Source organism: Ammospiza nelsoni, chromosome 5 (genome assembly GCF_027579445.1).
Source record: "Ammospiza nelsoni isolate bAmmNel1 chromosome 5, bAmmNel1.pri, whole genome shotgun sequence".
In the NCBI taxonomy this organism is placed as follows: domain Eukaryota; kingdom Metazoa; phylum Chordata; class Aves; order Passeriformes; family Passerellidae; genus Ammospiza; species Ammospiza nelsoni.
In genome coordinates, this window is record NC_080637.1 from 61,570,390 (window position 1) to 61,589,194 (window position 18,805).

The 18,805-nt window shown below is 41.1% G+C and overlaps 1 protein-coding gene across 1 annotated transcript in view; it reads left to right on the forward strand.

Annotated features, from left to right (window-relative positions):
- Positions 1-18,805, forward strand: part of TMEM178B (transmembrane protein 178B) — a 206,721-nt gene that overhangs the window by 179,014 nt on the left and 8,902 nt on the right. Inside the window, exon 3 of the mRNA XM_059473054.1 lies at positions 8,587-8,724. Coding sequence (XP_059329037.1) covers positions 8,587-8,724 — 138 coding nt within the window. The remainder of the gene's footprint in view (positions 1-8,586; positions 8,725-18,805) is intronic.

An 18,805-nucleotide genomic window follows, 5' to 3' on the forward strand; every position in this document is an offset into this window, starting at 1 on the left:
AATTCCATGTGATTAGTGGATATGTTAATACTCTGATGGTGACCAGCATATAAAAAGCAGACTGTAACAGGGCAGAGTCTGCTCACAGATAAGGGCAGTTCTGTAAACTAAATAATAAAGTAACTAACATATAGAATAGGGCTTTCTTTGTCCAGATTATTTTCATACAAATGTTGCTGTATGTCATTATTATCTGAATGCCTATGTAGAAAAAGTGATCAACTGTCATCCAGGGCCCTCCTGGGAGACAGGAGAAAATCTGATTTTCAGAGGAAAGTTTTGGAGCACTCAACCCTCCCCCTGATTTCAGGGAAAGCAGAGCTCACAGGGCTCTTCACTGATCTCAGTTCCTTGCCCCCAAGGTGTCTCTAGTTTCCTGTGAGAGCCTGGCAGCAGAGCTGTGGGGTGAAGCTGGCCTGGTGCCCTGCTCTGCACTGCCTCCAGTGCACTGTGCCTTGTGGAGGCATACATGGAGAATTCAGTGTCAGAGCAGCACTTCTCACCAGCACTGAGAGCACTTTATGGGGCAGGGAGTCACCTTTGCTCTGAACCCAGAGCCCATCACAGATTTCTTCCAGACCATTGAAGAACACAGGGAAACTTCCATTTGGAAATGGGCTTTCTACCTGGCCTCTCCCACCACCCCCAGGGGGGTGAAGGTGCTGGGAGCAGGGAGATGGCACCCCACATTCTCCAGGAAGGATCTCTCTGGTCAGGCAAATCTGATGCTGAGGGACTGTGCTGTCCTTCCTCCCCATCAAGATCATATTGTGCTGTGCTGGCTCCAGGTAGAAGTCACTTCCAGTAAGAGATGCCCAGCATAAAGAAGTGTGTATTACCTGAGTTCTTCAAAAGTACAGGATAGAAGAAAAATGAAAAAGGCACAGCTTTGATGTCGTAAAGTCACCAAGTCCTCACTGAAATTGAGCAGAACCCTACTTCAAATGCCTCAGACTTTTCAACACCTGCATGATCCATGGAAGCTGTGTAATGAAAAGCCTCTTAGCTTGGTCACAACTGAGAAATGTTTGCTTTGTGTGGCCTCACCTAGCAACAGCAGGAAGGATTAAAGTTATGAATATGAAGAAGAGTGGCCAAAATTGGAGGTGCCTCAGACTTCCCTGTTTCTGTGGAGAGAGGGAAAAGTGGGATGAAAGGGTTGACTGGGCAAATTGCAAGTGTACTCTGCTGGGACCAAAGCTTGGAAATATTCCTAGATGATCACATATTGGAGAGCTGAAATCAAGGATAGTAAATCTGGAGAGAGAGAAAGACTCTCTAAGATCAGCTCTTGAACATTGCTGATGAAATGTAAATGATCGGCTTCAGGTATTCTGATAAAATCTCACCAGAACCAGAGGAGGGGGAATGGTGTGGAGTAGGAAAGGTAGAAGGGCCATGACAGACTAAAGTTGAGTTGAATGATGCTTTGGCATAGGCTCAGTTACTCTGGCCCACTAGATTGGGCCAGAAATCCCAGCTTGTATGGGCAAAGCTTTTCTTCCTACCCTGCTGTCACTCAGAGCTGAGTAGCAACACAACAGACACCAAAAATACCCTTTTTCTTCTCTGGTCAAAGTTTCTTTTTGAGGCTAAGGGAAAGTAGGATTGGAGCAAAAGGCTGAACCATTCTATGGGATGGTATTCACAGCCATCCTTCTCCTAGAACATCAGTCTTGCACCTTCTACAGTGGAACTGCTTCAGATGTGTTAAATTCCTGCTGTACAAATGTCCCCTTTGTGCATTGAACTCTGATATCCATATCATAAAGTCTTTTGAAGACAAATCAATCTATTCACCCTCATGAGACACTTCTTCTCACCCTTTTCTGTGCTGTACTTAAACAAGCCTCTGTCTTAAATCCCTCCCTCTTAAATCCCTCCCTTACCATCTGGGGGTTTTCTTTTGCCTCTTCTCTGCTCCACATGAGGGAAAGGCAAGAATAAAACCAGAACTTGTTATTTGAGCTCCAGATAGTGCCTTAGGCCACTGGAGAATTTCTTAGGTCCCTGTAATTTTCCCCAAATAGTGGAGGAATTGCTTTCAGACAGTAACACCAGTATGTGACCTGGTCTGGGAGTTCCCCTTTCCTCTGGTGTTTTATGACAGTTCACCAGAGATCAGAAATTGCAGAGTCATGTGGGGTTTGCTATTTGCCAGCATAAACCTCTGAAGGTGTCAGCCTTTATAGAAGACATGACTTCACCCCTCCCCTGATAAGCTATTCACCTGGCTCTGAAACTGTGGAATTTCTGATGAAGGAAGACAGACTGAAGTGCCAGCAGTGCAGAGCTGGAACCTTCCTTTTGTGGTTGTTTCTGTTTTAAATAACTGTAAGAACACTTAAGAACTTTGATGCAGGAAATCCATATAGATGGCCCATTCTGACAAGAATAAATCAATTTCATGATGTCCATTCTGCATACACCTCATCCTCAGGGACATGTTAACTAGCAGAGACCTCAGCCAGCTTGCAAAGCTTCCCATCAGCTTTTCCATGTAGGTGGGTCCAGACATTGCTGGCAATCAAACAACTTATCACACAAATAAAAATCTCTAGTCAAACAAAGGGTGTTGGGATTTTGTTGTTTAGGAGAATTTATACATGTGTGTTATAAAGGCCATTTATAACTTCTTGAGATATGAAGGCTCACTTCATCCTTGACAGAGCTGCTTTCCCTTTTTGTGAGGGTCTTCTGCTGTTCTTTCAGCTTTGAGAGAGTTGTGTTTTAGTGTATGTTTGAGATGTGCATATTTCTGAGTCTCTCTGGTGCAGATACTTACATGTAAATGTAATCTGCTGTTACTTTGGTTGAAGTGGGTTGTACTCATTGAGATTGTATTAGAGTAATCTTTAAACTGAGGACTGGGTTACCACGATTCAGTGAAAGGCACTCAGAGATTTTAACAGTCTCAGGTAGGCTAATACAGATTTCTTTTCTTATCTCTTCATACCTGAAGTGCAAAGAAAAGATTAAAACCTTCACCCTCTATTTGCCAACCTCATCCAAAATACAGTTTTAAGTTCTGCAGAGAGAATAGTGAGGGCCAGAAAATGCCACTCAAAATCACCTGCATTAACACTCCCTGGTTCATTGTACCTGGGAGCTGCTGGGCTGACATTCAATAAAAGACATGTCTGTCCAATTCTATCTTGCCCCTGCTGAAGTTTCAGGGTGAGATAAGAGAAGGGATTATGTTGGAGAGAGATACCTTTGTGCTGCTGATTCTTTATAAGAGAAGTAATTTAAACAAAGCTCAGTAAAATCTGGAAAATTGTGCTCTAGGGCTGTGTGCAGTTCTTGAACAATTTCCAATACATATGTTTGGAAAAGGAAGAAAAAGGATTGATTTTGACTCTTTTCAAGTACAAATGTTCTCGATCCCTGGTAAAGACAAATCAGAGGGAATGTAGTACAGGAGGGTATAGATCACAGTGGCCTGCAGTGAAGGATTATGCTAAAGAATTACACTATCCCAGTCTATTTCTACTTGTGATGTTACTATATTCTGACATCTCTTCCTAGATGGGCACAGAAATGCATTTCTGAGTTCCTTTTCGATTTTCCCATTTTTTGGAAGACCTCAGGAAAGAACTGTGATATACCCAGAATGTCTTCTAAGCAATTCTAGATATTCTTGATATAGACTTCAGGGTGCTTAGTCCCTGCAGAGCTTTCTCTAATTGGAGAAGGAAGGAGGACATGGAGGATGGACTATCTGAAATACTATTTGCAGCAATATTGCACTTTCTGAGGGTCTGATAACAAACACTGTAGTTTGATTTGCTAACAAACACTTGAGAACAAGTAGTTCTGAAAGCAAAAGCTGTGCTGTGTGGTTCAAGGTCTGTCCAGAAATTGCTAATACAGATTTATTTATACACTCTCCACAAACTTTTCATGTAGCTGGGAGTATGCTGAGTATTCTTGACTTGGTTTCCCCATCTTTCAGAAGAGTCTCATCCAGCCCTTCTTGTATGTGTTGTGAGGAAAGCAGTCTCTAGCTTTTAGGAGATATTATTAAATTCTGTGGAAAGGGAGATAGATATCAACAGGAAGGCTGAGCCCTTGCTTTAGAAAGATGACTTGCAGTTTCAAGGAAGAGAATGGAACCTCAGAAGTCAAAAAGGCATATTGAAATTTTTAAAAAGCAAAGCTGAATCAGAACGTGTTATGTTTGCAGCTGCTGGGGTGTGAAACTTCTTCCACGATGTGATAACCAGCATGAATTACCTCATTGCTTATAACAAATACAGATGGACAGATATCAGGGTGAAAGGAAGGGCAGGGGCATTTGCAAACTGACAGAGAACCTTCCATCACATGTTGCTTGGAAATAAATGACTCTTAATCAGCTTTTCTGCCTTTCTTTATCTTCAGGAAACCTATAGAGATAATATTCCCAGCAGAAAACAAAAATGCTTTAAAGAAATGCATGTTGGTTTATGAGAATCTGTCTATATTTTAAGGACATTGTCTAAAATGCTAATGTGTCTCTTTTCATCATGATTCACAAACCTTGTGACTTTCAAATTTATCATTTCAGCTTCCATCATGGGACTTGGATTACTCCATTCTTTGTCCCTTCTCCAACGTTATCAGTCAAGGAGTTTGTTGTTCCCAACCTACATGAAAATTATACCTGTATTCCTTGCTTGATGATCCATGTTGCTTTTGAGTCAGGGTTGAGTTCCCTGCCTTTTACATGCAGCAGCACCTCTAGCAGTGCTAGATATGAAAAGTCTCCCAAAGAGAAGATAATTCACTCATAGCTTTTAGTCAACATTAAAAAGAAAAAGGGATGAAGAAGGTGTTTCTAAAAAATGTGTGGAAAGATAATATGGTGTTTTCACCCCCAAGTGATGTTGGTATCTATGTCCCTTTAGTAAATCATTGAAACTAGCAGTCATTTAGGCCAAGCATTAAAAATTACCTTCTGTATTTTAGCTTTTGGAATAAGCAATGCAATACATTCCTTACTTTCACTGTGTAGCTACATTTCTAAAGGTTTGGTTTGCTAGATGGTGAAGGGGAATTCAGTGTCCCTGCAATCTGTGCACTTTGCTACAGTGTGAGGACTTGGGATGGGAACCCAGGAGAGGATTAGCTGCAGGACCAGCTAAGCAGTGCTCATGAATGCTCTGAGATAAGTTTGTTTGCTGTTGCAGCTCCCATTTGGCTGTATAAGATTCAACAATGCATTTTGCTGGCATAGTCACTCCTTCAGTTGATTGGTGTTGTCATGCCATGAGCCTGAGATCCTATTACTCAGAGAGGTTTTCAAAAAGAGGAAGAATGCAGAGAACTGTTAATTTCATAGTCTAAAAATAAATAAAAGCAATTTCAGAAAAATAAACCAAACCCAGAATGTGCTCAAACGTCATAAAGTGGTGTTACATGTCAGCATGACCCTTTTTACCTTTGCAGGATGCATTCAGGAAGGGTTTTATCAGTGCCAATCAAACTCAGACAAAACCCCATCAATTTGTACTGATGAGCTATTGTTTATTTATATGTCATCCCTCCATCCTAAATTAGCAGAACGAATTTAGATATTGCCTTGAGTACACAATGCAAATCTTTGCTTTTCTTCTGTCCTTTCCATGTCAAGCACCACACCAACAAACAGTAATCATAAACAGCCCCATTAACAGGGATTGAGTCTGGGCAATATAGGCTCCTATTCCTCTGAATAGCCTGAGGGTGATGATTCATTTGCTTCCATTAAGTACTTTTCCACAAAAGAATCACTTTGAGTAGAGTTGATCCCAGCACTGACCTCAGCTTCATGTGGGCACTGACAGGTGAGGAGTGCCAGGTGGATCCTGTTGGACAAGTGCAGGCTGTTATTGAAATCAAATTTACAACCCCCTTTCCCAACACTGCCATTTCCAAGGGCTCCCCTCAAGAGATGTTATGGCAGGACAAAAGCCAAATAGTTTTAAATAGAAAAGAAAGTTTATATTTTATTTGTTTCAGATAATCTCTAGTGGATAGACTTGTGAAGAGCAGATTTGCAACTGGCCCAAGCAGTGGCAATCTTAAACTAAGCTCACTGAACTTGTAAGAACTAAGAGTTCACAAAGAAGTTCTATTTGGATTTTGTTGTGTTAGGAAGGGAATTTCAGGCTTGATCAGCAAAAGATGTTGAGGGAAACAAATGTCAAATTTGGCCTACAAATCTCGGTCCTGCTCCTTTAAGTTTTCTGTTTAATGGCAAAATTCATAGAGATAAACACCATTTCTGAGTCTGGCATACATGTTGATGTGATCCACTTGTGATCCACTCTGGGTCCATGAAAACTGGATCCATCAGCCAGTTTTATCCATTGGGGTAGATTTGAGGGGTTCTGGACATCTTGCACCCGAATAAAGCTATTTAAGCTCATTAGAGGCAGGTTGTTCCCGTTTGGACAGGAAAATGGTGTTACTTGGAGTCAGCACTCACAGGATAAATTGCAAGGGGTTTGTAGGGCTGACACTAAGAGCTGTGCAGCACCTTGGAGAGATGTGCTGTGCTGTTATGGAAGATGATACAGGAAACAGTAAAGATTTTGTGTTTTCATTTTCAAATTGAGCCCAGGGCCTCATGGACTGAAAAAGTAGGAAGACATTTGGCCATCAAAAATGCTTTCTAACGCTTACTGCTTGTTTTAGAAAGCATTCTGAGAAATTCCCAAGGAACAGAGACACTGCCTGGGGGAAGTACAAATTTCTGCAGGAAATGCTTTTTTTTCTTGTACTAGAGCTCCTTGAACATACTCAAATGTGGTGGGACAGTCACAAAACCTTGAAACCACAAAAGGTTTCAAGATACACTAATTTTAAGATGTGTATCTTGTTAAAAGAGCCTGGTTACTGGTGAGATGAAGACCTGGTTATTTCTATGTTGTCAGAGAGACTCCTTGGAAAATCAGTGATAATCTACAGGAAAGAGTTACAGCTTCAAGGAAGAGGTTGTGTTCTGCAACTTGATCTTGCATAAAAGTGCTATAATGAACATGGACCTGAGTAAACTGCCTTCAAGTCCCTCTGTCCAAGCACACTGATAGACTTTGTGGACACGTAGCATTTTGGATATGAAGTTTTATAAATCTCTGGTGACGTTAATTTACCTCTTCACAGAATTCATTGAATCTGTGTTGTGGGTATTGCTGGTCTTTTTATCTACTGTGGGAAAAGCATAAAAAAATAACAGAAACTGAGACATAGTCAAAGGCCAGCCAAAGAGAAAAGCTGCCATAGAGACTGGTGGATGATTCACAGTTTTCAAATCTTCCTTCTCTGTCATAAGCATTCTGTTTCTTGAGGGGAAAAAAAAAAAGTAAAATCATTGCTGTGCAAAAAAAAAGTCTCAAGAAGGAAACAAATGTTTAGAGAGTTGACTTGGCTGGAATTTTCTTTGCTCATATACTCTTGATATATCAGTGTTTAAACTTTTTATGTGTGCATGAAGGGGGGACAGGGAATAATCAAATGTTAGTGAAGATGCCCCCATCTGTTTCATTATCTGAGGGTGTGAAGATGCTCTTTAGCTCACATAGTCCTTGCTCTTTCAGTTGCCACGTGGTCTCACTGCCCAGATTTCACATCCAAACCAACTGTGAAGAATTTTTTTTCCCAGCACATGCAGGAAGAGGGTTCCCAGCAGTCCCATAGTCCCATCCTTTTTGCAGAAAACAAATATGCAACATAGCCAAGTCTATAAGTATTCCTTTCATTAAGACTTGGGGGCCCCTTTCCTTTATTTATGAAATAAATGCAGGTCAGATGTACTCAGTCCCCCCTTGAAGAGCAAAAAATGTTTTTCTCCAGTGCCCTACCCTCACTCTTAGTTCTCCCTGGAGCAGTCAAAAACATCCTCACCAAAAATCATCTGGCAAGGTCACCATCTGGGGACAGGAGAGGACAATGATGTGTCCTCTGTCCCAGTTGTGTATCTGGAGTGCATTTAGTGACGTCTGACACCAGAGTATCTGTGTGCCTTGCTGCTCTGGAGGAATCATGTTCCACTCCTACCACCCCTGGGTGCCATGGCCCAGCTTACACGTGGGAAGCTGTGGCCCAGAGGGACTCAGTGACACGTGGGGTGACAACTGAGGTGCATACTCTGTCATGTCTGTGCTAGCACAAAGCATAGCAACTGCTTTGCTGATCAGCTGGAGCAGGGACATCCTTTGGATGCTGGAGAGAATGGACAGAGATGAGAAGGCAAGATGTAAACAGATGTTGTGCTAGTGCCAGAGACTGGAGTTATTAGACAATGCATTGCACTGAGGCCATTTTACAACTTCTAGCTCCTGAGCAAGCTGTCATAAGTTACTTGAGTGCATCTGCACTGAGCTTCACTGTGTGGTAAAACAGTCAGCTGCTCTCTCTCCCTCTCTCCTCCTAGCCCAAGCTAGTGACTTAATTTATGGTTTGTCCTCGCTCTGAATCACCCTTACTTAAATCATCCCATACCAATACACACTGAAGTCCTTGCTGATCAGTAGCACTTTGGATTAAGACTGTTATGAACCCTGATGATTCTGATTTATCACTGTTCCCACTGATGTTGTTTTTGTTTCTTCCCCACTGCAGATCTGCGCAGGATGACCGCTGGTTTCATGGGCATGGCCGTGGCCATCATCCTCTTTGGGTGGATTATCGGCGTCCTGGGGTGCTGTTGGGACCGAGGCCTTATGCAGTATGTGGCAGGGCTTCTCTTCCTCATGGGAGGTAAGGATGGTGCTGCTTGAAGAAATGCATTTTTCTTGTTGTTTCCATGTTCCCTCTTTCCACATGTTCCTCCTTTTCTAAGTCACTGAAAATATGTTTTCAGAGTTGTTTTGCCTGATCTGGACTTGGTTTCATTCTGAGCTCCTTCTGGTGCATATCAAGGATCATGCAGTCATATTACATTTAACTTCCATCACTAAACTTGTCTGGAGTGTCTGTAAGTCATGGTAGTACAAAGGGTAATCTGAGTGTTTTAGTGCAGTACTCCCCTGTTGGATGTAACGCTGTCACTTAGCAAGCTCAGTAATAAAAATCCAAGGATTATGCAGATTTTATTCCCACTACCATCCAATTCCACAGTGGGACACTTTGATACCTAGAAACTGTGCTGAGAGTTATAATCTATATTTATTACTCATCAGTTGCTCATGAGTCAAATGTAACCTTTAGTTTATATTTCTCTTTCTTTGCTGTACCTATGAAGAGCATTTTCTGTGTTCCTTTTCCCACTCTACATACACTTTCTTGTAGACTTCTCTCTGTAAGAACAATTATCAATCTAGCAGCCTTTTCTTCTACTTTTTCCTGTTTGTACTTGCCTTTCTCAAACATGGATGAGAAGGACCATTCCCTAACAAGGTCTAATCAATGCCTTGTATAAGTGTTGTGATGGTTTCCTTCCCCTGCTGGTGATTCCTTGCCTCTAGTATTTTGTGGTTGTATTTCCTTTTTTTAATGCTGCATTACACTGGAGACCCACAGTCATCCTGCAGTTGGGTGAGACATGCAGACCTTTTTCCACTTTTGTACTTTCCTACTGATGCTCTCCCAATTTACAGCAGAGGTTTGGTTTATTAATCCCCAGGTCCATGCCCTGACACTCTGTGCTTTTGAACTTCTTCCCATTCCTACTACAACAGACCTGAAGGTCATCCAGCATTCCCCATGTAACCTACCAGCCTTCCTTACTACAGATGCCATCAAAATTTCTGTTAGCAGCAAATTTCAAGGCACAGTTACTTGAAATGAAGGGTGTGAAAGTCAAGTCCCAAACCCAGCTCTGGTTGAATGCCTCTAAGTGAACACCACCACTTCTGTTCTCTCTTTTCTCTGCTGCTGATTTTTGTTTAGCTGGGTTTCTGCCCTCCAGGCAGATCATCACTTCTGTGCATTTTATCATCTGTTAATCTGTACTGTGGTGTGACACAGATCAGTGTGTGACATAGAGGAGAGATTCTGTAGTCCCAGAAGAGAAGTTAAGTGCTGGAGTAACAAGTATTTATGTTCTAGTGGTGTGCTGGTGACATTAGACATCAGTTCTCTCTGTGCCCACAGACACATTTGAAATCTGCTAGGACCTTGTGCAAGCACACACTGGTCTTCATGGGGATGTCTGTAAATGGTTTGTTGTGGGTGTCAAAGCATTATAAGCAATGCTTGCCAGATGAGCTTGGTGTTTCTTATTTATTTAAAAGCCTAGTTTGCACGGGGGCCATTTTGTTCTAATCTGCTCAGATATCTGTGTGGTATTTAACTTACTACAGCCCAACATTCAGATTAAAACATTAAAAGTATACTAAATAAGTACAGAAAACTTAGATTTATTAGAAACTAGCTATGTCTTGTTTACTATTCAGAAATTATCATTATATATGGGTTGGTTTCCAGTGCAGCTGCAGAGCTTACCTGTTAGCTCCAGGTTATTTGTGAGTGATTTGAAAGATAACTGATAAAGTTTCCAGGTGAAAAGAGGTTCAATTTTAACTGTGTGTAGTGGAATGGGTCACTCACAGCTTACAAAGCCATATTTGGGGTGCTCAAACAGCACACATTTCAGTGGAGATGGAGCCAAGGCCACAGAATTGGGAACAGCCTCAGTCATCCCCATGGAACAAGCTGCTCCTTCTCAGAGGGCAGTGGCTCTGCAAAGCTCTCTGGAATCGTGGGTGCTGGGACCATCCAGCTGCACAGGAGCTTTCAGTGCAATGCAGCTGCTAAATGTGTTATTTTATATGGACTATGCAATGAGACCGTGACGTGGAGTTATCTCTGGGCTAAGCAAAACTATTTCTGGACATCCTAATCAGGTGTCAGTGCTAAGGGAGGATGTGGAAAGAGTGGGAGAAGTTTGCAGAAGAGCTACAAAAATGTGGTTTGAAAAACAAGAAAAAGACAGCATGCCACAAAAAGCCAATTGCTTGAAACTGTTTACCGGAAGGTTTATAATTGACTTGAACAGAGAGTGGAAGTACCTATGCAGTGGGAAGCCATCTGATAGTAGCATGCTCTTTGCATAGACAAAATAATAACCAGATCCAGCAGTTGGAACACAACACTAATTTAAATGAGAGGCACCAGATTATTTTATCTGCCAATTTCTGTCAAGATGTGTAATATTATAAATAAAGATGTGCTGGGAGGAGATCAAACTTATTTTCTGCTTCAGTGCAGACACGTGGATCAGTATTACCCAAAGGTTACCCTCTTTCTTGTTTTGCACAAGTCAATAGCAACTGCTAAACTGATTTCTTCTAACAGCAAGTGGGCATAAAGTAACATCTACAAACTGAAGCAGTCAGTTAATAAAATACACAACTAGAGCCATCTAATCTAAAAGTCAGTAGCTATCAATGTTTTCAGACTGTGTCATGTGTTACATGGTCATTCCTTTTACAGCCAATGAGTCTTTTAATTTAAATTTTTTTGTTGCTGGACAGGGTTTGAATACATAGCCTTTGCTTCTGCCATGCCTAAAGTGCTGTCAACATATTACTGTGCTGTTTCTTAAAATGCATGGAGACAGAGTGCCTCTTAGTTTTGTCTTTTTCTCAGATCCAATAATGGGAAAACTGCTTTGGAAGGTTTCTGCCATCTGACCTCACTGCAGCTGAGAGGAGACTGTGTTCAATTGGTAGCCATAGAATCAGACTGAAATCTAACCTTCCCTTCCATTTTTCAACACCACTTGTCTTGGCTGCGTTTGTAGCATTTGTTCTGGTTTTATTTCTAGGCAAATAGCTCTTTTTCAATGCTTAAACATTGCCAACTAAACATATCTATGGGGTTTGTCCCTTATTGCCCATAACTCTTTGAACAGGAAATCTCAACAGAGCACTGAGAAGCGTGCTATAATAATCTAATAAGAGCAGATATGGTTTGCTTGGACCTCTGGTTCTTTATTATATTTACCAAACAGTCCTCTTGCTAACCCATGTGGCAGTGCCTCATAAGGACTTGCTTTACTTTGCTTGATCTGATTTCTCAAGCAAATTGCTAAAACAAGCCATTTACGAAATGCAGGCCATTATTCGGTTTTTAGCTCATCTGGAATCCAGGACAAGTAAACTATGATTTAGAGTCTGTTTTACACTGCTATTCTGCATGTTTTATAACAAGCTAAAAATTATTAATAATTCATCTTTTCTTTTTAGTCCAAATGTATCTGTATCAACAGCAATCACAGATCCCTTATGGCTTCCACAGCTCTTTTCCATAATTTTTGGTATTTATTGTACAATTTATACTTGGATTCCTTCTCTTGAACAACAGTGTTTGCCTGACCACAGTAGGATTTTTTTTTCAGTCCCTCATCTTCTACAGAGCCAGATGATACTGTAAATTATGTTTAGCACTTTTTATCTCACTTTGCATGCTGGTACTGTTGCACAGCCTCCTATTTCACTATTGTTACATTCCAGTATTGTCAGCATCATTTTATCTGCAAGGTGGGAGAGTTGGAGAGTTTCCCTTTTTGATAGTTTCTTCATTTGGAATTGTGCTCTTAAATTTCACTGTGATTAGTTCATTTTACTCATCTTACTTGAGACTGTTTAATTCTATTACAGAAGTGGGTCACACTCAAATTATACGACTCCAAGCACATCCTCTTGCAGGTTCTTGTGTTTTCTCTTCATGCAAATTACTGCAAATCTGTGCACCAGTAAAAGCTCTAACCAGTAATTTTGTCATTTTATAATAATTTCTGGAACTTCAGGAGCATCTGTAACACTACTTCCATATGTCAGAGTCCTGTGCCAAACGTGATGCTTTCATGCTCATAAAGTACCTAGTCTAACAGGGATTCAGTTAAACATCTACCTGAGGAAATGCATGTGGGGTATTTTATACATTGTGTTTTGACCAAAGCAAATTTATTTGCACCAAAACTATGCCTTTGCATTTTCAAGTATAGATTATGGCTTCTTCATCAGTTCCCTGGAAGTGGTGATCACATTTTCTGGCTTTGAGCAGTTCTTTTGAAAGTATTCAAATCTTTGACTAGTTTGGGTTTATTATCATGGCAAACCTGCCAGTTCTTTTGGTTGGTGTCTTCACTCCCTCGACATCTAATTTAGCCAATATTGTCAAGGTCAAATGTCAGCTTTAGTTCCAGCTCCAAAGAGCTGAGGTGCTATGAATTGGCACACTGGTAACTCTACCAAGGCAAATTCCATGGTCTCCAGGAATCCCTTCGTTCAGCTCTCCATCAAGTAATTTGTGACTATTTCGTGTATCATGATCAGTGAGCAAGCTGATCCATCTAACCCTAGGTTTTTCTACCTGCTCTCCAGCACATTCATCCACAGGATTTTCTTGTTTCAGCATCTCAGGTTTGCAATCATGAAAACCCAACCTCATCACATCCTCTGTTACTGTATTGCTTTATAAAATCATCTTTTAAAGACAATCTCCGATAGCCTGATGTCCAGCTGATTTCACTCAGCTGTTTTGAAATATCATATGGCTTGCATTATTTCTAATTTGAGGGCAGGACAAGCTTCTTACCTAAATACTTCAAAGCTCTTTTCCTCCTCATCAGTGCCTGCTGTGGGGAAAGTGGGGTGGCTGCCTCCTGGTGGCATGATCCAGTGTTTTGGCAGTAATTTCATCCTCCCCCTCTCTAGCTTGTGCACCTCCCTGCTGAACTGCTGTCTGTTGTCCCAGCTGGAAATACAAAATGGCACTTCCAATATCATGTTCTGGTACTTGCCTCAGCACACAATTATCCCTGGCCAAAGCCACCTCACTTGCCTTTGTAAATGTATTAAAAGACTGACAAAGAATGACGTTTTATAATCCTTATCAGAGCTCTGTCCATCAGCTGCACATCCATGTATTTTCCTTTTCTAAGTCTGTAATTTGTACTGAGAACACATTTCAGTGAAATAGTTAGGGGTTTTACTGCATGCCTAACAAGGCAGCCCTTCAGGGAGAGACTTCTGCCTTGTCTTATTTCATTCCAAATTTACAGCAAATGAATGTAATAAATCATCTCTGCACTTGTTCACTCTTTTACCTGTTTTCTTCAGTCTTATCAGGTCTCTGCCAGTTTTGTCTTGTGACATACACTTTAGGATGACTTTATGGTTTTTTTCCTCATTTGCTAACAATTTCCTTAAAGAAGCATGTAATTTTACTAGCCTTGCAAATATTCATTATTCTTTGCAAAGTCAAGTGGGTTTCTTGCTGTAACCTTGCTTTGAGCCAATTAGAGATTTTACCATTAATAATTCAGTCTCTAATTAGTCTATTTGGAAATTATTCCAGCTGTTAAATGCCCTCATATGTGATTTGGCTTCGCCATGCAGTTCTGTAATAAAATGATCTGGAGTCTCATATAGCAGCTCATTTCTTGTCTTTGCCTAGTGATATTTTTGCCTGAGGTGCTGGGCTTGGAGCTTTGCTTGGGAGTCTGAAACTTCCTTTTCTACTGGCACTGAAAGGCCTGGAAGTCATACTGTACACATATAGTAGTACTATGGAGTTCTTCTGGCCTGATTTTTTGTTCTAGCATTTGCTTTCAAAAAATCAGGAATTTCTTTCATCCTCTCCTCCCTTGTTACCGGTGGTGATCTGCCAGTCTGAGGGTTTAAAGTACCATTTGCCAGTTCACTTTTGCCACTGATTTGGGCTTCTTCTGACCCCCTCTAAGAGTGCTGCTGAGACATTTATCTCTGTAGCCTGTCTATACTCAGAGGACCTAGGTCAGTGTTAGAAAAGCTTCAAATCTTTCCCACAGCAGAGGTGATCACCTATTCATTCCAATGCTGGCTGCTGCAGTAAAGATAAGCAGGCAGGAAAGATGTGTGAGAGGGAATAAAAAATTAAGTTATGCAGATGTGTTGGCATAATGTTTTATTTCAGATATGCAAGAAAGAATTTTTTAAAGAAATGAAGAAAAAAACACTTGTGTATGTTATGAGTGTGTTCTTTTTTTTAATTTTAAACTAGGGAGATGTGGGGTGCGGAGGTTCAGGGACATCGCACCATAATTAATGTGATCCAGTGAAGCCAAATTTATTATCCCTGAAAATTCTATATTTGTAATAAATCTCTGCTGTCCACATGTCTCTAGCTAATACATGATTGGTTAATCCTAGCTGTTCACGCATCTAAAATGGAATGCTGATTGGATTATCTAATTTTTCTCATGTCTTGCTGTGGTAGTCTGGCCCACCCATGACTCACTTTTTTCTTACTTTCCCAAACTTGCTGACAAACTTGCTGAGTCCTGATGACTCTTCTTCTTGTATCTTTTCCAAGGATATACCGACCCCATTTCTGAATATGTCTATTGTCCATTAGTACAAACAGGCTGGATTGTGCATCGGCAGAATATGGCCATTGTCTAGCAAGAACTCAATCTGCAAAAAACTCTCAAATAGGAGAAATAGCTTTTAATAAGTAATTTCCAGCCTTCTCAGAAATACTTGCAAAATATTCCTTTCCTCAGTCCAGGGGAAAGGCAACAAAATGCTTGATTATCCTCAGAGCCAGAGGATGGACAGGCCATTTAGACTGGGTCACCTTCTCGTGCCCCAGCTGTGCCACGCTTCACGCGGGGCTGTCATGAGGTGCCAGCGGGGATGGGGACACACCCAGGGCTCTGTGCCAGTGCCATCAGCTGTCACGGGAGCTGATTGCCAGGCTGGAATGCCAACCCCATCAGAAAGGGGGGCTTCAAACCAGGGCTTGGGAGCTGCTGTCGGTGTAGCTGTGCCGCACACGTCCGTATCCTCTGTCACTCCCACCTCCACAGGGAGCCTTGTCTTCCAAACCCCCTGGCTGGGCTTCCTCCGCCCGTGCTGGGCATGTGTGAGGAGATGACAACAGAGGCATCTGTGGATTTGCAGCCATGGGCTGTTACCAGCTGTTGAGTCATTTGAGTCTCAAATTTAACTCACTGTACTTTGAAAATAGCACGGAACGGTAGAAAATAAGAGCATTTATTCTATGCAACTGTGGTCCTGCCGTCTCAAAATAATCCTTCCACTGCTGAATAATTTAACAAAAATGGAACAATTTAATGTAGCAGGTGTAAGGCAAAACTCTGTGACTGACGTCTCCTAGGCAGTTATGAAGTACCTTCATAGTAGCTGCCAAAGAGAAAGATAAACAAAGGGAGAAAGTAAGAGCCGTTCTCTGGAATTCATTGGGAAATATGATATGTCCCACAGGGCATCTAGGATTTCTATTTTTCATTAATAATCAAGGTCTCTACCCATTCTTCAGAATGTTTACTTGTGGTGACATGATCAACCACAACACTGAATATGGAAGGTATTTCCTATGATCACATATTTTTTTTCATTTATACAACATTATTCTTTGAAAGTTCAGTTTCTTGTGCTTCTTCACAAAAAAAGGAATAGTTTTAGAAAGTTTACATCAATTATTTTTTCCCTATGTAAAGGCAAATATAAATGCACATGTGTGTGCACAAGTGTATGCAGACAGATCTTAAACAGCAGCCTGTGATCTTTAGAAAAACCAAGATCTGCAGTAATTTACTGGAATGTGAATTGTGAAGCTTGGGATAAATACAGTTTTCACAAAGGCATAATACCTTTGGCCACTTTGAAGAGTATTTATAATTCAAAACAAGTTGGAAGACTGGAAAAAAATGAGATACCAATCATGTTTTATTCCTGTGGGAGGTTCTAAATTAATGATGACTGCAGAGGAGCTTAAAAATTTGGCAAAACTCCCTACAGACCACTGTGAGAACTTATTCATGTGTATTGACCTCCAGATGGAGACACAGGCTGGTTTGTATCAAGAGATGCCATAAATGGGTTATGAAAGTGTTTGAGACCAGGCTCAGCACAACAAGATGATTCCCCCCTCTGCCAAGCCTCCCCCACCACACACGTGAACACTCTGGCTCCTACCTGTGCTTTTGGCTAAATTTCGCATTATGCTCTAAGTGATTTAAGGCTTTGAGTTGGAACAAGCTTGAGTTAATGTACAGCATTAATAGGTTTTAAATGTTTAAACCACTCAAAGGCTCTTGATTGTTTAAAACCCTCAAACACATGACAAGGGTGTTGTGGAAAGCAGAGAAGGAGCTGATGAGGGTCTTTTTGGACCTGCGAGGAGAAGAAGAGCTCAGAGCACTCACGCAGGCTTTATGCCCATCAGGAAGTAATGTAACAAGGCCAAGAGCATTCATATTCAGGAAATAAGAGTTAACCTGTTTCTAAAAATGTCCTTTTTTGCTTTTAAGGATTTGTCCCCCTTTATGGGGAGTAGCTGAAGAAATTGGGGTTCTTAACTGTGGAGAAGACATGCTCAGGGGAGACTATTCCTCTTTACAGCTACCTGACAGGAAATTGTAGCTATGAAGGGGTTGATCTCTTCTCCAAGTAACAAATCATAGAACAAGAGGAAATGGCCTCAAATTGTATCAGGGAAGCTTTAGATTGGGTAATAGCAAAAACCTCTGCACCAAAAGTGCGTTCAAACAGGCTGCCCAGAGAAGGGTCACCATCCCTGGAGGCATTCAAGAGTTGTGTAGATGTGGCACTTAGGAACATGGTCTAGTGGTGGATTTGGCAGTGCTGGGTTAATGGTCAGACTTGATGATCTTAGAGATCTTTTCCAACCAAAGCAATCCTATGATTCCTTTAAAACATCTCTCCCTGCACAGTTTGTGGTGTCTCTCACAGACCTGGTTCAAGGCCATGTTCCTTGGTCCCATTTTAGGCCAGGTTTCTTGAGTCTGAGGTGTGGCTTTTCTTTTCTTATGTCTTTCAAAACCAGGACACTGGCAGATATATGTCCAGGCATGTATTTGTGGATATGGGCTCACTGTTACGTACACATGTCCTGATATGGGGTAGAACTGGAACTGCTTCTTCATCCAGACCAGTGAACCATTAGTGATGAGCCTTTAGCAACTGTTACCTCTTGCCTTCTGAATGCTATCTAATTTCCTATTTTCACTCAAAAAATAAATATTTAGGAAATCACTCAGGCAGACATACATCCCCTTTGCCATCTTTTGAGGTTAATATATTGCCAGGATGGCCTGTTGAGCATTTCCCAGCTAGAAAAAAAGTTGCTCAGCAGATGGCAGGGCTTAAAAGAGTTGGGGGTCCATGTTACATCTTAACTGCTAGTACTTCTCTCTCCTCTCTGGTGCACCAATAACACATTTTGCATTTATTTATTTATGCTGGCACTCATTTTGAAAAGGAAATGGGAGACTCTGGAAATAGGAAAGATCGCTCACTTTTGCAATACAGACATCTGTGTGTCACTGCCTATCAGCAACTGAAATACTCTTTTATAATTTCATGTTATAATACTCCTCAAGGGGAATCATAACTCTCATTTACAGCATAAGTTCAAATGCAGAGTTATATCTTTTGTCTCAGAGAATATTATTTTCACTAGATGTTATTTTTTTTCCAGTACCTCAGGAATATCTCTGATTCTCTAGGTGAATACCTAGCATTGAAATGTTGAAACCTGAGGTAACATAAGGAAACAGGGCTGGGATATAGATGTGTTTTTTGCAAGTCAATAACCAACTGTACTGCAGAGTGTAGTCATTTAGAAGTATTATTCTGTGGGGCTTTTTTTCCCCTGGAAGGAAAGGCTCAACAAGAGAATTCATTGTCAATTCCATAGCGTTTGATCTCCATGGAAACATTATCAGCTGACTTCAAAGTCAACCTTCAAATGTGTTGTGGGTTGTTTTTTTTCCTGTGGCTCATTTCTGATGCTCCTAGATGTGCACTTGCAGGCTGTGGGGAAAGAAAAACCAACACAATTTCATTAGCCTTGTACCTGATCA